We start from the raw sequence: 26,058 nt of genomic DNA, 5'->3' as shown, positions 1-26,058 counted from the left end.
TTCGTGACAATATCTAAAGAGAGGTTATCAAATCCATTTTGGGGGAAAAATCCAAAACATTCCCAAGGAAACAACTAATATGAAATAACACATTTTATGAATGCTGCCAAATAAATGTATTAGCTTATTCTAAGCTATTGTGTGGATTAGTGGATTCCTCAGATATTGAATTCAGTTGTGCTTTGTTTGGACAGCTGGACTGGACACTTGAACAACTTGCCTGCATGAGACGAGCGTGTTAGCAGTGTGGGTTCTTCTGTTTGAAAGTCATTTGTTCTGAGTGTAGTCTTAGATGTCTTTCCTTTTAGATCCCTGAGGAAAGGAACAAAAACACTTCTGCCGTAGACAAACATGACAATGTACAGCATGTCCTGGGGACCTGTGTGGCTTTCCCAACAACCCACCTGACAACATGGCACACAAAGCTTTCCTGTTTAAACTGACAACTCTGTTTTTTCACAGCATTGTTTATTACACACACACGCACACATATAAACAGCAAAGTCTAATGCACCGAATTAAATGGTCAAAATGAGTGCCATGCTTTGTTCTCTCGCCAAATCCCACTGACTGACCAGTTCACTATAGCTCTGTTTGCAGTTCTCAATAGTTTTTTGCAACTCAGTCAACAAATGGTAAACATATTTATTATTAATATTTAATATTATAAATGATTTTTGCTACTTCCAAAAGCAGGTCATAAGCATTCAGTTCTTCCACACTGCAACAAACAGAGACCTAGGCTTGAATTATGGACTGTCATTTTTGTAAACTAAATAAAAACATCCATTTTCTAGCCAGGGGGTGAAGCCTGACCCATCTGTCAATGTGCAGAAAGTGGAGTACACCCTGGACCAATCTGCTGAAGGGCAAAAACAAGGAGGCAACTATTCATCCCCATGATCAATTCGGAGTCTCAAACTAATCTAACCCCGTGCATTTCTTTAGACATTGGGAGGAAGCCGAAGAACCCAGAGAAACCCCACAGAGACACAGGGAGAACAAACCCCACACAGAAAGGCCCAAGACTGGACCCCACCCAGCCCAGGGCCTTCTTCCTGTGAGGTGACAGTGCTAACCAGTATGCCACCCTTGGATTAATAACATATCAGACAAACTTCAAAGAACTGGGCATATTCATAATAAAGCTTACTAATACAAAGATTTGACCTTACTGATGCAGAAAACTCTAAGAAATGTTTAATTTCCACTTACAGACTAAATCCCACAGGTACATAAAGTGAATAACTATTAATAATTTGGAGGATGACTTCTAGGTGGCTTGAAACTGGCAGAAATGGGAGAAAATGGCAGAAACACAGAGGTTGGAGAAATGTTTTCCTAATGCTGAAAAACTGTGAGTTAATAAAGTTATAGATTATATCAGGGGTGTCAAACATAGAGAAGAGGCGCCTCTTCTCTATGTTTGACACCTATCCAATGTGCATGGTTTGGAAACTTCAGAGAAAGCTGCAGTTGTGATCTTCATTTATTTTATTTATTTACTTTTTATTCCTTGAAGGCTTGCAAAGTTCATTCATGGACATTCATGTTGGTTTAATTAGTGAAATTAGATTTATTTCCCCTCATAAATATGAATGAATAGCTGAATTATATAAGAATAAATATGTATAGCTGATTGAAGGATGGTTTCCAATTTATTCAACAGAGAAGCTCATTAATACAAATAGTTTTCCTAATAAGGCGATATTTGTCTTAATAGAGATTAAATTCAATGATTAACTCTATTAATTTTACTTTTCTGGCATTTTTTTTATCCACCAGTAAAGCTTTACACAACATCAGGTCACTCCTAGAGAAGGTCTTTGCTCAGGCTGCACTCGTAAGCTTAGACTGGTTGCCAGAAATGTTTAGCCTGCATTAATACGTCTCTTGGGGTGTTTGTGAATGGACAAGTTGTTGATTCAGTGTAGTATTTTTTGCAAGCTGAGGTTTCACTGTGATAAGATCTCAATCACTTCTCAATGCAAGCCCCTGTGCTCCAGACACTACAGCCTCAGGGGACGACTGCTACACTCAGCAATTGAACAAATATTGACACCCTTACTACACATGCACATAACTTTTGCTCGTGGTGCAACATGCAGTCAACACTGGAGCATCTGTCAGCTAGAGCAAACACTGTAAACCACTAAAACGACGATAGCATCTGTGGGGACTTGGAACACAATCGGTTCAATTCTTGTTTGCTGACAACAAACAAACTGCCTCAAAGCATTCTGAAAGCATTCCCCGCTTACAACAAATTACAATATGACAATTTAGGCAAAATAAACAAGCTTCGTTCTGCAAAATAATTTTAAAAAATATCTCACGCGAGAGCTCCAAAGTTTAGGCTATATCTGTTTGTTTGCAGTCTAACAGCCACAGTTTTTAAGATATCATGTTCAAATTTTGTGTGATGGTAGATAACAATAAGAGCTTGAGCTGATTTCACTGTGGTGAACATCGGGTCACAGTCAAGGTCACACAGAATGTCAAAGTCAGTAAAAACTTCTGTTACTCACAATTTTTTATGGGCCGCCTTCAAACTTCATAACAATATACTAGGCCGTAGGGGGGCATGAGTACCTAGGCTGGCTAACCATTGTTCGTGTGTGTGTGTGTGTGTGTATTAACACATAACTTGTGTTCGTGGTCCAGTTAAACCCAAATCAGATTATAGAGTCACATTATGAGGACGTGACTTCTTCATCATGGGACCTAAAACCTCAAATGTAAATCTTTATATTTTACTATTAAATGTTAAATCTAGGTTTAAAGGAAGGCTCTGGGGCTTCGGTTACAGCTAAGGTTAGAACTATTTTTTATTTTACTATAAAGAATATTGCAGCACAGTTTAGGTTTACAAGATTACCAGAAGATTTCTAGAACAAAGTCCTCTGGACAGATCTGGACATAATTAATGCACAGTTCCATATTTGATCAAAATCAAGCACAAACACCTCATAGCAACTGTCAGCACGGTGATGGAGGCGGGGGGTGATTTGGGCTTTTTTTGTAGCCACTGGACATGGGCATGTCTCTGTCCCTAAGTCAATACAAACCTCTCTGTATTTTAGGGTCAGATGTGAGGCAATCTGTCTGACAGCTAAAGCTTGGCTGAAAGTGGGTAATTCAACAGAACAATGAGCCCAAGTACAGATGAAACTCTACAGCAGATTGACTGAAAAAGGAAAGAATCAAGGTGTTGTAATGGAATAGTCAAAAAATAGTCAAAGTTCAAACCTCAAGCCGACTGAAATGTTGGTACAGGATCTTAAGAGAGCTGTGCATGAGCAAATGCCCACAAATCTTACATTTCAAGGAAAGAGGGCCGAACCCCAGATTCTTCCACAACGATGTAAGCCTGAGATAGGGCCTGATACAGTCATAGTAATAATTAATAAACATAATTTTAATAAACACGAGCACAAAAGAGAAGAAGACATCCCTCAATGAGTTGAAACATTAACTTGTAATTTATTCCTGCATACACAATTTTTGTCATCCGTATTGTGTCACTTTGAAAAATATTCAGGAGGCGCCCCTGCACGAGCTTAAAATTATTTATGTCGCTTGGGAGATGAGATATGCCAGCCTTATCCTCACAATTTTATTGAGCACAAATGTGGCGACTGACTGTGTTATGCAAAACAGCTTAGTCAACTGACACAGATTCTGGTAAGCTGAGCCAAAGACATGCTGAAAACTGAGTAGGCATTCACAAGTGTCCCTGTGAGACGGTGAGCACGGTTTGCTCTGCGCTGCAGTATTAATCAGCAGGGAGATCAGTGCTGTCATTCTGCTACTACAGGGTCACTTAATCTGCACTTTTTGGCTGTCAGTCAAGAGGAAACCTGGGAAGATTTGGCATCTTTCCTTTTTGTGCCACATGGTATGACACATGGAATCATCATTGTAGGGATCGTGGAAGAGGATTTAAATTTTGCCTCTAGCTGCACCATTGTGACCGCTGCATTACGAACCAACACCATCTTAATCCTCCTCTCCCATCCCACCCCGTGAACAGCAGTATGCTGAGGACAACCTCCATGTTACTGCTGAGGCAGACGTTGCTATAAACAGATATATAACTACAATTACTGCATTTCACACCAATTTCAAGTTTTCTTTTTCTGGTTGTTTAATTTATGAATGAATGAAGGAGTTGGCTCTAAAACTGATGCTGACCCCTAGTGATGGGAATGAAAGGGAAGCTTTGTGCAACAGAGCCATCTGCACAGCACATGTAAAACAGCAGTATGGTCTTCCTGTGGATTTTGATGTGGTGAATTCAAATGGTAAATGGCCTGTATTTGTATAGCGCTTTTACTAGTCCCGCCTAGGGACCCCAAAGTGCTTTACACACCCAGTCATCCACCCATTCACACACACATTCACACACTGGTGGAGGCAGCTACAGTTGTAGCCACAGCTGCCCTGGGGCGCACTGACAGAAGCAAGGCTGCCATATCGCGCCATCGGCCCTTCTGGCCAACACCAGTAGGCGGTAGGTGAAGTGTCTTGCCCAAGGACACAACGACCGAGACTGTCCGAGCCGGGGCTCGAACCGGCAACCTTCCGATCACAAGGCGAACTCCCAACTCCAAATACACATAGATGATTAGTTACTGTTTCCATGATTTTTGATATCACATCTAGGTATATTATTTTAGTAGTAGAGTTTTAATCAATTAATAATAATATGGAAGCTCGTTTTTTTCCCAACGTTTTATGGTCATGTTTGTGCCCTAAAGAGCATGCTTTACTTTACGTTACAGCTTTCCTGCTGCTATAAAGGTCAAATCAAGAATTAAAGATGGACAGACGTTAAGTCAGTCTGGAAATGACATTTACAAATTGAGGAACAGTTTCTGAATGAACACTTCCACTTTTGACTCATTGACTTTTGATCTTAGAACAGATTTGCCGGTATCATGAAAACGAGACACAACCTTTTTAAATTTTAGCATCTCATAAAGTCTCTACTACTTAATCTAATTCTGAAGCACTTTGGCTGTGGACAAAAGCTGATAAGCCACTGCTTGATGATACCCAGAGAAAATCCCAGCGTAGGAATTCAAGACATGAAACACTTTTTATCATTACAGAAGAAACACAAAGTAGCACACATCCGTTGTGGTGGAAGAGCAGCCTGTCTTTAGGAAAAAAAAATTTCTTCCTGTAAATATTAGACATTTACTGAGCCAAACGCACGTAGCAAAGCATCCTGTGAAGTATTTTAAAAAGACTGGCAAGAAGAGCAAGAGCAGGTGAAACCTGCCAGCCATAAGCCCCTCCAGGAAAGAGGATATTAAGGAAGCCAAAGAGAGTCTGGCAGAAATAATTGGCAAACTGTCCAGTGGTGGTTCAGAGAAATTCACCAGAGCCAGGGATCTGTTTAATACATGTATGCTCATTTCTTTCTCCAAGCTGACACGTTTATGGTCTCTTCTCATATGTTTATAGGAACGCAGATTGATGGTTCTTTATAGAAATGTTGAGGGGTTTTTTTAGGACGGTGTTACCCTGTGAATCACAGAGAGGATTGTAGAAATAAAAGATGAACTTTGCACAACAGGAAGATCACCATTTGTCTTGTATATACTTTGACAGCTCAATAAAGCCCCAATGCATCCAACTCCTACATAAATTCTTGAGCATGCAGGGATTTACAACACACAGTTAAAAATAAAAGTGCAGTAGCTGATGTTAAAGTGGTAAAATTAACTCCAAATCGACTAAGAGTCTGTGTCTAGCATTTAGACCTGAGCATAGTAATTGTCAAATCAATGTGGGACTAATAGGTGAGAGGAGCTGACTACACCACTGCAGATGCAAACATGACAAGAATAACCCTCATTGATCAGGAGAAAAAAGAAAAATCACACAAGAGCTTGTGCAGGTTTATTTAATCACACTGACTCTTAGAGGTTCTCACAAAACAAAGCTTCAGAGGTTCTACATCATTTTTATGTACAAACAATATACAAAATGTACATGTAAAGTGCACTGAAAACAAACAAATCTAGCTTTAAAAAGCTAAATTTTTCCTAAATGAACAAGACAAACTCCAGTTAAAAGTTTGTACAGGTGGAAAAATCTCCTGTATGTTATGTGTTCAAATCCTTTGTCCACATGATAAAGATTTCAGAGCACAGCACAATCACCTTCCTCCACAGTTCACTCCATCTCTGTGAAGCGTGCAAACATGGCTTTACGCACAGCATCCTTGTAGGTGTCAGATGGTGAGAGTTCATATGAGCTTCCTTTAATGCCCAGACCGGTGCCTTTGGTCCTCAATGAAGCCTGTTAGGAAAAGCAAAGACGATTATAAGAGATGACATATTAGACACAGGTGCCCCTCAGGCAGCAGTGCTAATTGCTATGTGGGCAGAAATTAGCACGTTGGCGCGCAGATTCCATCTGTTAAGAGGATCTGGCCAGCAGACAAGGGGTAGTTTGGAAGACAAAAAAAAGTCTGCTCACCGAGATGGGAACGGTGATGCCTTGTTGGTGACGTCCCAGACCTTTGCCTTCCTGCCAGCCCATCGCTTGCAACATCTTGCTCCCGATATTATCACTTGTTAAACCGTCTTTAGTGGGCTGCTCAAAGTTTCTGATGATGGTGAATTACAGGTGTTAAAAAGGTCCAATTCACATAAAAATAATGAGAAAAAGGAGAAGATATTACTAAAAGTTTTCATAGACTGTTTGCTGTGAGATTAAACTCCTCCCACTTACACTGTTGGGCTTGGTGCTTTGTAAAATTTCTTTTTAGGTGCAGGAGGTTCAGGAATACCATACTTCTCCCTTCTTTCTGCAGCTCTATCTCTGTATTTCAGCTGTTAAAAATCACAAGAAAACTTATGTTCTCATTCAAATTTCTTTCTTTTTATTTTTTTCTTTTTTTAAATAACAGAGACAGAAAGATGACATTGTAATGCAAAATACCTCAGCCTCCTTCCTCTCCAGCTCTTCCAGCTCCATTTCTGAAAGCTTAGCTCTTCTTTCAATTTCCAAGTTTTTCTAAAAGAATTAAAAGTAATTTCATGGGCGAAACGCGAGAACAAAATAATCACTGGCACGAATAAATGCAACCTCCATTTCCTGTGAGGTACAGCATGTGAGCTCCATTTTGCTTTGAACAGATGGCGCAGCCCAGAATATTCATAGCTGCTTGCACATTAAACACCCGCTGTTTGCCATCCTCACCTTGTGTAGGTCAGAGAGCTGCTGGTGACGCAGCAGAGCGTCTTTGGTGGGGAACTGCCGCCGACACAGCAGACACACCATCCTCTTCCAGTCGGTCATTTTCCCCTCCTCATCGGCTGCTCGGTCTGAGCCGTTGTCATCTGGGTCGCTATCCCCATTGTAGGCAGCGACCAAATCACTCTAACATGAAAACAGACAAAAGGAAAAGTGTTAAAGGATTTATTTTTACTAATAAACAGGAGAAATAGCTGCAAAGTTACAACAAACCTTAGACGAAATCTCATCCTCAAGCTTGATTTGTTCAGTCATGAGGGACGGCATCTCAAAGCTTCCGATCTGCTGAAAGGAACCAAATGAAGCCCACGAGTAAAGACCCACAACATATATAATCTCATGATTAAAAGATATTCAGTGACTCGTGACGATAGAAGGAAAATGTACTTTCTAAATATAATATTCCAAATCAGTGTGCTTCTCCAGTTAGAACCTACCCGTACACCACTGCACTGATCCAAAGCACATCATATTTATTCTTAATAGTTACTGTTACACTACCTTCTTCTCGAAGAGGAAGAAACCTGCATCTGCAGCAGCAGACTCTTTTCTGTCTTCATCCTTAAAAGATCCTAACCCTTGGGCAGTACTCTTAATGCTTTCTTTTTGCTTATTTAAGCTTTTTGCCCAACGCTCCATGTCCTTTGCAATCTGCAATTTAATAATGCCAAAAACATTATTTCAAAGACGACCTAACAGCTATTAACAGGATCAACATCTTGAGAGCAGCACTTACCTGTTGTGCGGACTTGTTTTTGGGCTTTTCTTTCTTCTCTTTGGCCTCTTTACCGCCTGTGCTTAAAGAGGTGGCTGCAGAGCTCGCTGTGGACGCTTGTTCTGTGTTTGTGCCGGATTCACTCAGTGCAGGGATGTACGCCTGCTTCTCGTTGTCCCAGTAAAGGTACTGCTGAGTCTCTGAGTTGTAGTAGTACTATTGATGACAAGCAGAAGACAAAAAAATGTGAACAGTGTATTTAAAATAAATACATATGCTGCATGGCATGGGTTCTGCACATGCAATAAGATCAAGTGCACATACTTGGCTGCCAGGATCATAGTACAGGCCAGTCTGTGGATCGTAATAGTAACCTGAAGACTCATCGTATTGGTACATGGAGGTGTCAGGAACAGCTACAAAAACAAAACAAAAACATTGAAATAGAGGCAGATATGAAGCAAAACCTTTTTTCTATCTTCAGTTTTATCATCATCATCTCTATCACTCACACACAGAGGAGTATTTCTGCAGCCAACTCCTCTCACCTGTTGTGTTAGCAGTCGATCCGGCACAGATCGTTGCTGCAACAGTGGAAGATGCTGGTGTTGTGAGTGATGTGGTGCAAACACTAGCAGCCTGTTGGGCTGCAACAGCTAGTGGATGTGTCTGAGAGGTAGGAGAGGGGGGAAAAAAACCCTGATGAACATTTGGATTCAACACAGACAGAAATCACATTTGAGTAGCATTTTTTCACCCCAAAGACGCCACATTAATACACTTCCTACCTGAACAGCAGGCTGACTGATTATGATGGGGTGGTAGACCTGAGCTGCCTGGGATAGGACCACAGCTGTAGATGCGGGGATCACAGACGCCATTCCTGGAGCCGCTGGGGAGAGTGATGATGAAGTCAAGAATCTCAACCTCGGAATAAAACCACCCCAAATTTTTGCGAGTGATTCCTTGTTTACCTCCAAGCAATCCATCTCCAACGACAGGAACCAGTCCTTCAGGCTGCTGTGGCCACATGTTTGCATAACTCTCTGGAAAAGCGATCTGATCTGAAGTTGCACCTGAGCTTTGCTGCAACTGAAAAGACAAAACAGATATGTGACGTCAGAAACAAAATAAAGCAACCCAAAGTAGAGCAACTGTATCAGCATAATGCAAATAAATTAGTTAAGTCAATAAATCCTTTCCTGGATTTTGATGTTAGGCTCCACTAATCAAGTATTGTTTTAATTGACAATAAGATATAAGAGTCCATGTAATTTTAATCAGTTCTTAATATCGACAATATCACTGTAGCTTTTTGGTCCATTTCTTTAAATCCCTCAAGCCATAGAAGCTCACATTTTCTACTTAGACATGGTACAGTCTATGGTACCTGACTGGATGACCACTGAGCAGCAGCAATGGCTGTGCTGGCAACAGAGAGAGCACTGGCTCTGATCCCCTCAGGCGGCACTGAGTCTCTGGGAAAAGAATTATGTGTAAATTAAATATAAGCTAATGCAGAATGAAAATAAGACCCCGATTTGTATTTTATTATATTCTAGGATCTCAAAAGGTATGTACAGTATATGATGAATATATGACGAATATAAAACAGGCTGTCTAAATATATGTTATGTATGTGCGGAATTACACACTTTCTAGCACTTTTGGCAAAATCCACGCCGACAGTTTTCCCATCCAGTTTCAGAGGTGGCTGAAGGCTCTGGAGAATGGTGAGCAGCTGAGAAGCCTCCTGTAGAAAGACATAGAGCCACACTGTCTCGACACCTCCGCTAGAAACACACCAACGCACACTATAAAGTCATACTGACTGCTGAAAAATAAAGCTACGCACCAGCGGGGATGAGAGCTGAACAAAGGCGAAGCCTCGGTTCTGTCCCGTTTGCTTGTCTTTGATGAGGCGGACGTTGTTGGTGGACAGGTTGGCGTGCGGTGCCAGTAAGTTCAAAATTCCATCAACAGTAGAGAGAGAGGCAATGTTCCTCAAAATGATCGCTGTGAACAAAAAGAAAAGTCATCAATAAATGTCTCTATGGGAACGTGCAATTTTTCAGTAGACCAAAAGGAAAATCAAGAATATATATATTAAAAATGCTCTTAAAAGGCATCAAAATTCATATAAAAACTACACGCAGACATTATTTCATTTATGAAATGTGACATAACTTTGTTTACTGCCTTATTGCTTCTGTATTTATTTGCCACAGTATTAATTTAGTTATTTTAATGTCTTCCCCATTCTTTAATATCTAATTATATTACTACATATTTATTACTTGATAGTATTACTTTCAGAAAGATCAGCTAAGCGCTTCAGTTTTTCAGTAATCTCCCAACTAAAAGCAGGCGTTTGCTCCTGACACTGATCAGCAAAAAGCTGACCTCATGACATCACACTCATTCACATGAAAAAGCAGAAGTTGCCCCAAAAAAGTGGAACTTAATTACTATTAATTTAAAAAGAAATACAGAGAATACATAAAACATGATTATTAAATAAAATCTAATAACATAAAGATGATTACATTTATACCAAATACATTTTTTGTTTTGCACTCTTTCTGTCATCGATGAAAAACAAACACTTACTGTCTCCACTGTATTCTCCTGGCTGTTGGCACTCGACATTTAAACCATTTACACCAGTAGAGTCACCTACAAAGAGCAATGCCAAAAAACATCAGGCAGGATATATAATGAACTGCTCGTTCTCACAGAGAGACAAAAAACTCATCTTAAGGGGGAAAACTCACCAACTTTTGACGCGCCACACCTGAAACACTTCAGCCTCTTCCGAAAATTGTACAGACCACACTGCAACAACCGTCGATTGTGTATTTTTGTTACAATAAGCAAAAAGAAAAAAAAGAGTAATATTGTGGGATAAGTTCAAAGATAACACTCACAGCATTGCAAAGCCAGTTTTCAAACTTCTGTTTCCTGTTGCTGTAATGCACTGCGATGGTTTTCCCCTGGATCACCAACTTGTTCTGTGAAATAAAATAAAGACAAACAAACAACAGTTACACCAAAATACGACACGTCTGAGCCAAAGAGGCAAGTGCTGAGATCCCAGTGCTACCCCACCCAATGAGTGAGAGCAGAGGGAACAGGAAAGAGTGGCTAGGTTTTAACTTGTTGCTTAGATGGGGGTGTCTCAAGGACAAAAAAAAGGAGCAGAGACGGGAAGAGAAGTTCAGAGAATGAGGGATTGAGTGTTTGGGACCGGAGTGCTGCCAGCCCGTCCACATCTCACTCCAGTCTTCGGATAATAAATGGAGATGAGAAACTATCAAAGTGACAGAGCTGGAGCAGAATGTGCAAAAAACCCCGGGGCAGTCGGTACTAAACAAGTCCACTTGCTAACAGGAAGCAAACTCTCCCTCTTTTGTAAGCTTTAAGAGAATAAACATAAAATTTGTAAGAGAATAAACCAAACAAATGTGCATTTTTACAGTGGTGTTCACAGAAAACAAAAATTCAATAATGCTGCTATGAAGCATCACCAGATGTGTGATATCTGAAATACTACATCTCAGATATCACAGATCTATGATCAAGATTTTTTGGCTAAATACAAACAAATTGGGCTTTTTGTAAAGTGCCATCATTACTGTACTGGTTAATTTGGGTTCTAATCTCCAAGAATATTTCTAGACTTGGTGATTGTTGAAGCAACCTGATTGGTCTCCATCCATCGGGTAGAATCTTGCAAGTGATAAAACTCCACGAAGGCGAAACCTCGGCTTATACCTAGAGACAGCATTCAAATATAGACGGGAGGCGTGTTAGTCAAAATGCTTTGGTGCAAAATTCAAAGTTACAATGGGCTTGCACAGCGGCGGGGATGTTTACAACATCATGATGGTAGAATTTACATACCCTTAACTTCTTACCTGTCCATGTCATCAAATCAGAATTTCTATATGACACAAAGAACCCTACGACAATATTTAATTTTCTTTTTCCAGGGGTTGTAATAAAATAGGAAAGATGGGTTTAAAGATCAAGCGCGGAAAGGAACGAGGAACGTTCCTCTGAAGAGTATCGCTCACCTGTCCTTTTCTTCATCAAACGTATGTCCACAGGCTGTGGTCCCTGTAGCTGCTCCAGAGCTGTACGCATCTGCAAAACAGAAGCAGACGTGAGACTCATCAGAACACAGATCTTCTTCCTACTTACTGTTTCCTTACTTAAAACCATCTTTCTGGAAACTGGTTGTGAACCATGAGGTACATGTTCCCAATTTAGAATAACCAGTTAACCTAAGCCCAATAACTGTATGTCTTTGGACTGTGGGAGTAAAAAGTACCTGAAGTACCCATAAAGAACCCACGCAGACTCATCATGAAAATGAATATCATGGTAATTTTGGGCTTTTAAATATTTTTTGGACTCTCCTTTTTCCAGGGTCCCAACCAATATAATTTAAATAAATTTTAGCAATTCTGCCAAGAAAATCGGTCAAAAATTCAGTTGGAATTATAACAGAAGCTTGTTGATGGCTTTCAGAAGTGTCTGGTGGAAGTGACATCTAGTGAAAATCTAAAAGAAATTCAAACTTGTGCACCAAAGTCGTGTATAAAGTTATTCAAAATGTGTGCTTTACAATCATTCCACCCTGAATGTTATCGGCTCAGCCCAGCATATCCTATCACAATCCAACATCATACAGACTTTTTACTAATGAGCAGGTAGTTTACAGACTTACTAATGTCTGCGTTGGGAATGTATGTTCTCACTTTCGCCTGTGTCAAGTGATGCCTGGTAAAGTTTAGGGCAGTTTTTAATCTATTATTTGACACATTGTTGACATATTTGACACATTGTTGTACTTACCAACAAGACACTATTTTTTTTCCTTTTCCCAGTGTATATTAATTATGACAGATGTCAATCCCCCTCTCCAAAATGCTCAGATTAACACCTGGATAATTCCATATAGGGAAGGGAAAGATGGCAAGGTGCACAGTTGTACACACACACACACACACACACACACAAAGGTCGTGAAGTGTTGCTGATTTCTGTGCCAAAGTTTTACACCCATCCTGTGACAGTTTACAGCTTTGAACTTCTTGCAAGAGATTCCTTACAACTCGTGAAAAAGTTATATGATATACAGTTTGGTGTGTTTTTTCCTTTAAAAAGCATGAATGCCACTGAATGGTGAACTGTGAGCTTACATCATCTTCTGTGACGTGGACAGGGAGCCCCCTCAGCATAATCGTTTTGCTCTCCTCCTCCTGCTCCATTTTGTAGTCCTGCTCTGGATATTCACCATCATATTCGTCATCAGATCTGCTGCTGCTGCGTCGTTTTCGGCTCCTCTGTAAGAGAAAAAAATATATAATAATGTGATGTTTAACTTCAAAGACAACAAATTCAGTATCACTCTGATCAAGACGTACTTCAAGCCGCAAAGGAATTCTTCTCCACTTACCTCTGGGCTGTCTTGGTCCCTGCGTTCATCACAGTAGTCTTTGTACCTATCGTGGACCCAGCGTCGATCATAATCCTTTTCCACATCTCTGCTTCGTTTTCCATAGCACTCTGAATCGTGTTTGCGCATATCAGAACCATATCTTCCAGTACGTTCACTACGACTAATCCTGCAAAAGCACCAGAGACTTAAATATATGAGCACATGTTCAACGTGTTCCTGACCATCACAAGGATTATGCGGACTTCACCTTCTATCAGTTCCCATGGTTTAGTACAGCACAAGCGTTTGTGGACAATTCTGTGGAAAGATTTGGGGGGGAAAAAATTTTTTAGTACTAACTGTTACTAACCATTTCAATCAATGTTTCGTGCAATGGTGTTCTTTACCTCTAACAGATCATGGTTCAGTGAGGATATATTACTAGTTTTTCCATTTAAAAAAGGAATATTAAAACTTTTTGTAATGTACATATAACCTACATAAAAATAATATCGTTTTTCATGACTATGATTTTCTTTTCCAATTAATTATACATTTTGATTTTTATCCCATAGAGTGTAATAACAGTTGTCAGCTTGTCTCTCTCATTTATCAAATCACATTCTGGTGAAAATATGAAGTCTCCAGAGACACTGTGGACCAAATATATGTCACTGCGTTACACAGACTGTGGATGGAGTTTGCTCACGGGAACAGAAACGTTTGCCGTCAAAAGATATAACACAACCCTCATTCTCGCACTTTACATATGCGGTCAATAGGCTAGATAGTTTGTGTGTGTCTGTTTGACATAAAATATGTCTCACAATTGCAAAGAAACACATAGCATTTGATACGTCTAACCACTTTAACGTTCACTTGTAACATAATAAAACAAACGTGTAATATGTTCATTACACGTATTACAGCTAAGCAGAAGTAGTTTCATACTTAAAAAATATATTAGGAATTATTCCACTGTAAAATGGGTCAACTGACCAGCAACATAAGAGGATTAAGTAACTGGCGTTACGTAACATGAGTTGAGCTACGCTAAAGATGAAAGGCAGCCAGAGATGTCACAGGCCTGATCTTACTCATAACTGCAGAAACACAAAGCACATAATATGGAGATTAACTGAGGACATTAATTGTGTAATTATATAAAACAGGCTGATTTTGTACTTTGCTTACAGGCGCTAACACAGCAAGGTCACTTTAGGGCTCGTTGTATGCTTGATTGATACGTCTCGTGGATGCTGTAGCAAAACGTAAGCTTTATATAAATAAATAACCGGAAGCAGATATAAAATGCAGTTTTTGTCAGTTTTACATACCGTTTTAATAAATCACCCCCCTACACACGATGACAGCTTGATACTCAAAACCTTTCTAGAAGCTTTTCCACTTGTTCCGGTCTGTAGCGACAAGAGTCTTCTTCGTTTTGACTTCACCTTTTAAGAGCATTAAAAAGCATTTAAGTGAGCATTACCGCCACCTACTGGTTATGATCCTTTACAACAAGGTGTCCCCTAATGCGGTGCATTAAAACAGTAAAATCGGTTTCTTTTTTTGTTTGTTTGGGTTTTTTGTTTTTTGCATATTTTGCATACTTACATGTTTCAGATCAGCAAAAAACAAACAAACAAAAAAAGAATCTGACAAACCAGAGTAAATACAAAATACAGTTTTTAATTGATGATTTCATTTAATGACAATGCAGAAAAAACAGACATTCTCCTTCCGGATTTTCTGGTAGAATTCATGGCTTCATAAATTACACCAAGTTGGCCTGAAGCAGCAAAGCAGCCCCTGACCAACAAACTACCACCACAAAGTTTGACTGCTGGTACGATGTCCGATGTCCTTTTTATAAAATGCTCTATGATAGGATGTAACATGACTTAAACCTTCTTTTGTCTCATCAGTCTACAAAATATTTCCCTAGAAGTCTGGGGAATCATCAAAATGGATTTGGAAAATGTGAGGTGAGCCTTTGTGTTCTTTTTGGTCAGCAGTGGTTTTCTTCTTGGAACTCTCCTGTGGATGTCGTTTTTATGCAGTCCCTCTATTATTGTTTAATTATGAACACTAACTTTACACTGAACTTACTATTTATCATTAGGCCAGGTAGACTTGGGTAACCCCTTTGCTTAAATTAACAAAACCCTAGTTTAAAGACTGAATTTTGTAATTACTCTGGTTTTATTTTTGTCTACTATTAACATTTCTTTGATGATCTGACACATTTCAATGTGACAAATATGAAAAAAAGGAAAGAAAAAGATGAATTGAGGGATTGTACAGTGCTGTGAAACAGTATTTGCACTATTGCAAGTTGTCATTGAAGACACGAAAAACATGAAACAGGAAAATCCGAAAGACATATGTTAAGCCTTAAATAATGTAATAATGTAATATAGTAAATAAAAAGGTTAACCATAACCTTTCGGATGTGGTGAAGGATGACATGCAGAGGGTTGGTGTGACAAAGAAGAAAAAGCAAAATGCAATGCGTACATCCCCGCGAGGTGGCGCTGCAGTCCCAGTGATTGCGACGCGGATGAGCTGCAGAAGCAGAAAATCTTCCTCATTCCCAGAGCCAACGCAGAGCAGTGGTCACAGTAGTGGATGCGAACCGTTAGAAATTATATAAGTTATTTAACTACCTCACACGGTGCATGGGGTGTGTCTGTCGCCGCTGGGGAACACACTAGGAGCGGCGGTTGCTGTGCTGAGACCACTGGCCAGCTCTCATCTACAGTGACCCATACATCCAGAAGCAGGTAGCCACCCGGCTAATGTTAACATTAGCACTCCGCTAGCGTCAGCTTTCTTAATCCACATAGCAGTTTTATTAAATAAAGATGTTGACGCTTTCAACATATAGTTACCACACAGCGAAGATGAACTCAAATGGTGTCGTTTAACTGGATTTTCTTAGCTCAGTGTCAGTCGCTAATGTCACGGGCGCTGGCTAGCTAACCGGAGGACCTGACAGCCCATCCCTCTAGCGTCAGTCTCAGCCCGACTTCAGCTTCTCTTTTATTTATTACAAACAAAAGCATGCTGGTGTCTTCGGTTAAGCAGCTAGACTTGTTTTCTGTTTGCCGTTCTTATTTTTGCTTTGTTGTTGTTGTTATTATTTATTTAATTATTTATTTTTCCTGTCAGGTAACCAGACAGAATGGCTGAGCCGGAGCTTCTGCTGGACTCCAATATTAGACTTTGGGTGGTGTTGCCCATTGTCTTCATCACTTTTCTGGTTGGGGTTATACGGCATTATGTATCTATTCTCCTTCAAAGTGACAAAAAGCTGACATTAGAACAAGTTTCTGACAGGTGCGTCATACATCATATCTAATTATAAACCGAATCACAAGGAGGAAAATCAATGCTGAGCTCATATGTGTGACTTTTTCTTCAAATCCAGCCAGGTACTTATTCGGAGCAGAATTCTCAGAGAAAATGGAAAATACATTCCCAAACAGGTAGGCTGCCTAAAGTGAGTTGCAAAGTTGAGTGAGAACTCCAATGTATTTGTTTACTTGTATGTGCTTTGACTATATCAGTGATTATTTCTGTGTGTTTTAGTCCTTTTTGATGAGGAAGTTCTACTTCAATAACCAAGAAGACGGATTCTTCAAGAAGACCAAGAGAAAGGTTGTCCCACCCTCTCCAATGACAGGTGAGACTTTTTTCTTTTCTTTCTTTCTTTTCTTTTTTTTTTTTTTTTTAAATAAAGAGCAAGCTGTGAAATTGTAACAACTTCTAATTTCTAAAAGAAAAAGTGGTTGTTTAGTATGTGGCTGAAAGACATGGGACACGAGCAGTGTTTTCACAAATCTTTTTAATAACAGATTCTCAGAATTTCCACTTAAAGCTACGGCTGAGTCCTGGTAAAATAATTCATAAAGAGTCTTGGCTGATTACACAACTCCTTAGGTGGAAAGTGAGTTAGGAAGAAGGTTAAGAGTTTCTGAGGCAGAGGAGGAGAAAGTGCTGGAGCAAACCAGAACAGCACAATACAAATTTTTCTCTTGCCTATTATTATTATTATTATCATTATTATTATTATTACTACAGTCCCAATCAAAAGTTTAAGACCACTTGATAGCAGCCTGTTTCAGTTAAGCATTGTTTTCAGTTTTGCATGCTCAAAAAAATGTTTAGTCTCACTCCCATTTCTTGCATGTTGAAGCTCTACTTGGAACCTTGCTAAGATCCAACCATACAAAATGTTTTTTTTGTTTTTGTTTTTTTTGCCTTACACATGGTTTTAACCCTTGTGTGGTGTTCATATTTTTGTTACTCAGGCAATGTTCATGGGTCTGGTGGACCCGCTAGAGTTTTGGCTTTCCAAATTAACACTATCAAACAATTTTATGTTAAATTACTCAACAGATGTTTACTTCATCCCAATTACAAGCCATATGAACAGCAAACATGGTTAATTTTTTCCCTTTACCTTTGTTAGATCACATTTATGAATTAATGTGCTTCTCGTTTTTTGGGGTTTTTTTATAAAATGTTATAAAAAAATAAATCAGTTATAATCAAGTGGAGTGAGTGGAAAGACACAACACATTTACACGTGAAGCAATATGTTTCACAACTAAATGGGATCAGCAGCTCATCAATGGTGACATTAGGCCCAGGGTAAAAAACAGGGGGAGGTGGTGCACACACTTATCCCACACTGTCCTGATGGCAGCTAGCTTGTCTCTCTGCCGTCGAGCTGGTCTGTCGTCTCGGTTATCAAAACGGATAATCCTGGAAATTTTGTGGAAGTTTTTTAGAGACATTGATGCACGGAAAGGTTCTTGCCAGTTTCTGCATCCCACAGGGATTCTGTGGATTCCCCTTTGGACCTGAAAACTCCTGCAAGGATGAGAACCCCAAAGTAGGCCTTTGGGGTTCTTAGATGAATTTGGTCTATCTCCTTCCACCTCTCTCCAAAAACACACCATCCTTCTAGATTACTGCAATCCAGAATAATTTTCTGGATGGAATCTGGGATGAAAAGCTCAAATGAAGACTTGATGTCCTGCACATGAGTAACTGTCAGCCGTGTTGGCCCTGGCTTATCACAGTAACAGCTCTGCAGGGTGGCTCATTTCTTGGGCAAGAAGACCATTCAATTTCACCATTTATTGACATCCATATTTCTTCACTTGCTGTCTGGTGGGCTTGTTCTGGTCCTGGAGCTGGCTGCAGATGGGGTACTCGTCTTCGTTTTGTTACTAAATGGTGCTCAACCTCATCCTCTTCTTCAAAGTCACTGTCAGACTCTGAATTTTCAGAAATGTGTAATATTCTGAAACCTCTTTGTCAACATCATCATCCGAAGCCCCTCTCTCTTCCAAAATCAGTTGGATGGCCCTCGCAGCAGATAATCTTTTGCCATCTTGATCAGTTGTGATAAAGAACCACACTGGCAAAGTCTTATTTATAGTATTATGCCCCTAATTTGCAGGAGGGACAGGGTATGAGAAAATAAAATTTGGATCCCTCAAGAAAGAGGGTAAAATGTGCGGGAATGTAAGAGCAAACTGTGTTGATAGTTGAATTTTCAACAATGTTGCAACTTTGTGCGTGAGCAGGAGGGGAAGAAAACACTATCAGCAGCACCAGAAAGGAGGAAGACAGAGTGTGGGAACACAGGACCTACACTTTCAACACTTTTATTAGACCTGGGTCCAGTGGACCCGATCACCTTGTATGTAATGTAAATGTGTGGCGGGAGGTACAGTATGAGGTCATTGAAAATTAGTTCGGATTTATGTTCTTCACAGAAAATAAGCCAAAGCCAATGAATTTCAGGTTGAAAAAAATAATTCATTGTTTAATTTTTCTTTTGAAAAAAACTGAAAACGGGTCTCACAGACCCGAACACCATACAAGGGTTAAATTTTTTGATCGGGACTCTATTGTTGTTATTATTATTATTATTATTTATTTATTTATTTTTATTATTAGTACTAGCATCAGAGATGGGCAGTTTAGCTTAATTGTCCATCCCTGCTTTCAAGGTTCAAACATGACATCGGGGGGGGGGGGCAGTAAAAGCATACTGAATGTACAAAGCTGTCATACCAATATTTAAAGTGTGTTGATTGATTCATAACATCAGATGATGTGGCTGCAAAGAGCATTACTACTTGTCTTGTAATGTAATGCAGTTATGGTAACATATTATCAGTGATTACATAACCGCAGAGCTCATTGGTGTGTTTTTGTGTGTCATCCAGTACTGAAAGAACACAACAAAGAGGAAGGAGAAGTATGAATGAAAATGTTGACCTAATGAAACGCTGCGGGTTAGATCCTGCACATTTGTGGTTGATCTCTTTAGAAGTAGCTCAAATCTCTAATCTAGTTCAATAATGCCATCGTTTTTAGGTGTGATCAATACAAAGATATGGAAAATGCAACAATGCAGTGGTGATGACTCAATTCTATGCAGCCTTCATCAGCGGGATGATCACACAAATAGCAAGAGGGTCAACTGAATGTCCTCACTGAAATAACATTTTTTAGACCCTTTTTAATCAGGCCCTGTGAGAGTTTTACTAAGTCACTATTAAACTGGGAGACAGTACTAACATTTTTTCTCGGCCAAGTGGAGAGGTCTCAGAAGATTCTCGGCTCAGGTGCATAGTTAAAAAGTCAAATAAAATTTTATTGTTATTGAGATAAATGTAAAATGTAAACCCCCAAAAAGTCTTTTTTCAGATGGCTGAAATATGACCATGCAAAGTGTTGTCTCATAGTGTTAAACCAATCTGCATGAAAAACAAAGCACAGCCTAGAGCAGGACTCTTCAGCAGACTGACTGGGGATTCATGCAAACCCCTCTGAAACCCTACAGCACAACTTAAAATGCACTTCCCTGGAACTGGAACTACACAACACATCCACACAGCCCACAACTATTATGCTTGGCTCGTTCTGCACCGTCGATTCCTCCTGTACATTAACTTTTTCCACTGCATATTTTTTGAATTTAACAGTGAGGCAATAACAATCATCATCTAATTATAAAGAGAAGTTACCAGTATAATAGCATCAGTATAAGGACTCCCACATGTCAGCAAATTCCTGGAGGGGGAGAGTGCTGAAACTATCAGGATTGATATGGGGGAAATGTACAAAGAAGTGGAAAGACTAGAGGGACAAATAGGTTTGGCTCAGGGAAAAACTAAAACCTGGTTACCAGAAAGCATTTTCTTTTTTTCTGTTGACTTGGGACTAGGGATGGGTATCGTTTAGGTTTTATCCGATACCGGTGCCAAACAGGTACTATTGAAACGGTGCCGGTGCTTAAACCGGTGCTTAAAGAATGGAGAACACAAAACTGGTCCAAAAACCTCTTATGTTTAGCTGTTTTTTTTTGTAAAAAGATAACAATGTTAGCCTTTTCTGCAGCTATGGGGCATATATGGTATCACTCTTGGCTGGAAGCAGTGCTTAATCAATGGAAAAAACACAAACTTTGTCCAAAAACCTCTCATGTTTAACTGTTTTCCACTTTTTCTTTGGTCATTTTAGCCTTTTTGGCCAGGGTGAAGGGAGTATCTGCCATCAAACAAGAAGACAGCCGCATGTAGCTATGATGATGTTTGCTAGTTCACCTTACGTGCATTAATGTAATAACGTGGTTAGCCTACTCAACATAAATTACACACGAACAACATTAAGCTACTCACGCAGAGAAGAACGGCTGCTGCTGCATCATCATCCTCATCATTTCTGCTACACTGGCAGGGCTAGGGGCCAGGACTCTCCTCTTCGTGTTTTTGGGGGATGTTGCTAACTCCGGGTCCGATAACAGGCAACCCACCCGCAGTAGATGTGCCCGGTGTGAGGTCTCGCAGCAAGCTATCAAATACAGCGCATTTCTTGGCTTTTAAAAAAATCCGCTATGCGTCGCCAGGTGTTTCATCGGATTTGAGGTGTTACCTCCTTTGACAGTCTCACAGTATCAGCTTAAAGCACTTGTTGCAGGCTGCTGAGTTTTCATATTTTGCTGTGAAGTACAGCCAGACTTTTGACCGCTTTGCCTTGGTCATTTTTAATCTGTAGCTCTGCTCTAAAAGAATGTACGTACCTGGCCCCGCCTACTATCCTCGGAAACGTAAAATGATTGGCTAGAATCTAAAATGTATCACAGCTCAGGAAAAAAAAAGCACCGAAATGTGCGCTGCTTTTCGGTCTGGTTACTACCGTTTATGTCAGAACCGGTGCCATCAAGGCGCCAGATACCGGTACCCATCCCTACTTGGGACTGCATGTAAAACACCAGGACACGACCACACTGTAGTTAACACATAACCACACACAAGGATAAATGTCTGCAACTTACGTAGGTGACGTCATAGACTCTACAAAGGTTCCCCACAGAAGTCTACATCAGCCTTAGTTCTAGAGTACATGGTACCAGCATACATACTGCAGGTTGGCCAACCAGCAACTTAACACCTTGACACCTGTCTCTACATCAAGAGTGAAGCTGGATCTCCTACCAATGTGCAAAAAGTATTTATTAATATCTTTTCAGTTTTCTGGCGTTTAAAGTTTTTTCTTTACCCATAAAATGTTCACAGATCCGAGCATGCTGACAGATATGATGAAGGGCAACGTAACCAACGTGCTTCCCATGATCCTCATCGGTGGCTGGATCAACTGGACTTTTTCAGGATTTGTAACAAGTAATTTATCTCCCTGACCCACACAAAAGCAAGTTTGCCTTTGTCAAGATATCATTTAAATAGAAATTACATGCCGATGTTCTGCTTGTGCTTCCTTCGCACAGCTAAGGTTCCCTTCCCTCTCACGCTGCGCTTTAAGCCCATGCTGCAACAAGGAATAGAGTTGCTCTCATTGGATGCTTCTTGGTAATAAAGCAAGATACTTGGACTCATACTGCACCACTGATTATTTATTGATATGAAAATGCTTAAGCTAGTGTGTGATGACATTGTGATTTGTTTGCGCGTGTGTATTATGCAGGGTGAGCTCAGCATCCTGGTATTTCCTGAATGTGTTTGGACTTCGAAGCATGTACTCTTTAATCCTAGGCCAAGATAACGGTAAGTGGAGTCTTTCACAAAGTTGAAATTGGTTTAAATGTTAAAACGGATAATTAGATTACATCATGTGACTTTAGTGAAAATGCCCACATACTGATTGTGTTTGCTTTGTGACTGAATGCCCACAGGCGCAGACCAGTCGAGGATCATGCAGGAGCAGATGAGCGGTGCTGCCATGGCCATGCCTGCAGATACAAATAAAGCTTTCAAAGTATTTATGTCTATAATTAGTTGAATTAAGTACAGAGGGGTTGGGGTTGGTGGCATGGGGCTTTGGGAATTTCATGTGCTGTTTGTTTTTGATTTTTAGGCTGAGTGGGAGGCACTGGAACTGACTGACCATCAGTGGGCGCTTGAGAATGTAGAGGATGATCTGATGAGCCGGGAGTTGGACTTTGATGGCATGTTCAGCAAGGAGCTGCCAAGCGGAATCTTCTGAAGGCCTAATCACTTCCTTGTTGGAGAATCCAATTTGAAATTTGATTATTTCAGGGATTTGTTTTGGGGTTTTGTTTTTTTGTTTTTTTTATCTGAAACCACAAAACTGGGACAAATCCCTTCATATGCAAAGTTTACATCGTGTAATTTGTTGTAGTGGTCTTTTCACTTGTATCTACCTTCCATTCCTGTCCTTAAATGAACTGAAATGAACACAAATACACTGGTTCTACTGCTGCCTCATGCATAATAGGGAGCCCTGCTTTGTTATTTCAAAGAAAGGGCTGTTCTAGAGAAATTACATGATGGGTTTTTTTTTGTTTTTTTTTAATGTGTTCTTGTTGGCTTGAAACTGAATGCAATCATAATGCCATTAAGTAATAGAATCTGAACTGCCTAGTGCTTCTTTTTCCTAATGTCGTGCACAGCTAGATTAGCTGTCTTCATTTTTTTATGTGTCATTTAAAAACAAAATAGTACATAAAACAGTTTTACAGGTCAAAATGATCTATATTTAATAATGCTTTAACCATCCATCATTGCTCATATTTTAGATTGCAGATAGAAGCAGGTCCAGAACAGGTTAGGTTTGTTTGTTTTGTGGCAGGGGAAATGTTGAGTTTTGTCATCGAGATATTGTTTTTGAAGTATGTAGACTGTTTATTTTGTAATTAACTCCCTTGTGTTTTGTACAGTATAAAGTCTGTTTTGATTCAAAATAGTTGTATTTGTTTTCCATGTACACTAACACTTTTCAAATATGAAGAAATAGATGTTTTTGTTTTGTGCTGGGTTTTTTTCTTTTTTGTTTCTTTGAATAATAGCGTTCAGTGTAAGGGAAGAAAAAGCACTACAGCTGAATATTCAAATAATACACATGGCACATTCATCCTCAGTAAAGGATTTGAATAGATACCGTGGACATTAACGTTACTCTTTTGTTGTCAGTTTTCCACAATACAGTGTCTGCTTCATTTACCTGGGTTAGGATGATTAGTAGCAAGTTGAAATTTTTTTTAAATGGACAAAATGTCACTCAAAAGTAAGTTGTTGTCTTTTAATTATACTGCAATCTTGTTTTAACAGCCTGTCAGTCATGTTTACATTGCATAAAGAAATGCAGGCAAGTGAACAAATGAATTGAGGAACATGAAGGATGATCATGCTTGAACACAGGTGTAAAATGTAACGTAAGCATCCAATTATGCTCTGTGGAAAACAAAGGGGTCCGAAGTGTGCCAAGGAAATATTCCCTACACCATCAACACCAGCCTGAACTGTTGATATAAGGCAGGATGGATGTAGTCAAAATGGCACAAAAGAAGAAAAAGTGACTTGAAAGAGGCTTCAGTCACAAAGCCTGCTCAACTGGGCAGTGTCGCAGTAAGAACTGTGACCAAAGTGAAATCTGGATTTCGATCTATAGAAAAGACAAGCGATTAGAGCTGTGAAAAGGCTACATTCATGACCATGTCCCTTAGGGAAAAAAGTGCAGTGTCTATGAATGGAGTCATTTGATCTCATCACCATGAGCCTTCTGCTTGACCATTTTTGATTGCATGGTACAAAGACTGGGTATATAATGGTGGCTATGAAATATTAACTTCATATATAAAATACATTTCAAGATGTACTTTTCTCAAAAAAGAAAATCATCCATTGACCCTCTTCCAATGTTTTTTTCCACAATTTGAAATTAAAGCAATGTTTGAACATGAATATCTCAAATACTACACAATAAATGGACTAGTTCTTATATAGCGCTTTTCTCCCCTATGTGAGGACCTAAAATGCTTTGTTCTTCACAAGCAGAGACTTATAATTGTGTCATTGTCTTCACAAATCCTTCTTTTTTCACAATTCCTTACACCTTGAGAAGATTCCACATTTCAGATGAACTGATCCCCACGGCACAATACTCCTACCACTGTGTTACATGGTGGAGATGGTGTTCTTTGGGTTGTACGCCTCTTACTTCTTCAAACACAAGCAGCATTTCTATGAGCCATGAGCACAGAGCTCTAGCTTTGTCTCATCTGACTAAAGGATACACTTCCAGTATACAGAGTCTTTCTCCAAGTTTTCTTTAGCATACTTCAGTCTAGCCTAAAGGTGTCATTCCTGCATAAGTGGAGTTTTTCTTGGTCTGCAACCTCGCAGTCCATTCCTGTGCAGGGTTCTAGTGATTGTCTTCTTTGAGACTATCATTTCTGACTTGGCTCAGTCATTGAGTAATGTCTTGGCAGTTGTTCTTTAGACACATCTCTCACTTGATTTCTTTCCACAGTGTCTGAAATCTTTTGCTTCCTATCTCTGCCAGTACAAGCTCTCACATTTCGCAAGATACATACCTTCATATGCCAGGCTTGTTCTGTACTGTGTGGCACTCTTTGAATTTCTTGACAGAAATCTAAATTGATTAATTTTGCTTTTGGTATAATGCTTTCTCTGGTGACAGCTCAAATCTTTGCTAAGGGTTTTAATACTATGTGTAAACTGAAAGACAGTCCTCAGTTTTGACCTGATTTTGCAAGCTTTGAGCATTACAAAGTTAAAACCCGTCATTGCACAACAACGGTTTGTGCTGTGGGTCAATGAAAAGACCAGTTTTTCGGGGGGTAATAATACTGACCCTGGTAATCATCCTTTTTTCTGAAATTATTTATGCTTTCTAAAGAGCAATATTATGTTTGCAAATGCTATGTTGTAAACCCCTTGCTATATTAAAAAAAACACTTGGACAAATGTTGACAAAAACTTTTAAATCATAGCGAGGATAATAATTTTGTCCTCGTCAGTAATAATAGCTCATTGTTACACAAAACATTTGCATTCGGTCCCCGTTAAAATTTACAGTCTTCGCTTTATCTAACTGCCTGGAGGATAACGAGCTCTAAAAACCTATCATGTAAGTGAAAGTTATCATCAGGTTAGCGAACACAGAGTTGAAGCACAGAATTGTAAGATCATTTTTATGGGAAACTCGCTGTCAGTCAGTTGGCATTTGAATGTCCCGTAACTTACCGGTTTAGTAGTGTTAGTGACTGAACGCTGGAGTGCAATAGCAGCTCTCCGCGGCTATGCACCACCCGTAG

General features: G+C 39.7%; 2 protein-coding genes across 7 annotated transcripts; one reads left to right on the top strand and one right to left on the bottom strand.

The window, feature by feature from the left end:
- Positions 1 to 5,895: 5,895 nt before the first annotated feature.
- LOC113022511 (RNA-binding protein 5-like) lies at positions 5,896 to 26,048 on the bottom strand. 6 transcript variants are annotated; one of them, XM_026167978.1, is made up of 26 exons: positions 14,771 to 14,891; positions 14,628 to 14,692; positions 14,472 to 14,536; positions 13,702 to 13,751; positions 13,452 to 13,620; positions 13,195 to 13,338; positions 12,064 to 12,133; positions 11,688 to 11,761; positions 10,915 to 10,998; positions 10,762 to 10,822; positions 10,598 to 10,663; positions 9,843 to 10,003; positions 9,643 to 9,740; positions 9,378 to 9,465; positions 8,962 to 9,079; positions 8,776 to 8,879; positions 8,536 to 8,656; positions 8,312 to 8,403; positions 8,009 to 8,203; positions 7,774 to 7,923; positions 7,486 to 7,557; positions 7,219 to 7,398; positions 6,958 to 7,032; positions 6,748 to 6,848; positions 6,493 to 6,622; positions 5,896 to 6,312 (listed from the first exon to the last, which is right to left on the bottom strand). In XM_026167978.1, exons 4-26 carry the CDS (start codon positions 13,716 to 13,718, stop codon positions 6,187 to 6,189), a joined length of 2,496 nt encoding a protein of 831 aa, XP_026023763.1. In that variant the 5' UTR covers positions 13,719 to 13,751; positions 14,472 to 14,536; positions 14,628 to 14,692; positions 14,771 to 14,891; the 3' UTR covers positions 5,896 to 6,186. The 6 variants fall into 6 exon arrangements, with proteins under 6 accessions (XP_026023763.1, XP_026023767.1, XP_026023762.1 ...); XM_026167982.1 differs by lacking the exons at positions 14,472 to 14,536; positions 14,628 to 14,692; positions 14,771 to 14,891 and adding an exon at positions 25,988 to 26,048; XM_026167977.1 differs by lacking the exons at positions 14,472 to 14,536; positions 14,628 to 14,692.
- On the top strand, positions 15,960 to 23,751 carry emc3 (ER membrane protein complex subunit 3). Its single transcript, XM_026167984.1, has 9 exons — positions 15,960 to 16,219; positions 16,608 to 16,775; positions 16,867 to 16,924; positions 17,028 to 17,121; positions 22,040 to 22,144; positions 22,249 to 22,330; positions 22,446 to 22,525; positions 22,654 to 22,736; positions 22,836 to 23,751. The coding sequence occupies exons 2-9, from the start codon at positions 16,621 to 16,623 to the stop codon at positions 22,962 to 22,964; spliced, it is 786 nt and encodes a 261-aa protein (XP_026023769.1). The 5' UTR covers positions 15,960 to 16,219; positions 16,608 to 16,620; the 3' UTR covers positions 22,965 to 23,751.
- Positions 26,049 to 26,058: the final 10 nt, after the last annotated feature.

The sequence above is a fragment of the Astatotilapia calliptera genome, chromosome 5 (assembly GCF_900246225.1).
Source record: "Astatotilapia calliptera chromosome 5, fAstCal1.2, whole genome shotgun sequence".
Classification (NCBI taxonomy): Eukaryota; Metazoa; Chordata; class Actinopteri; order Cichliformes; family Cichlidae; genus Astatotilapia; species Astatotilapia calliptera.
Note: the sequence above shows the minus strand (reverse complement) of the source record. Positions and strands in the feature narration are given on the sequence as shown.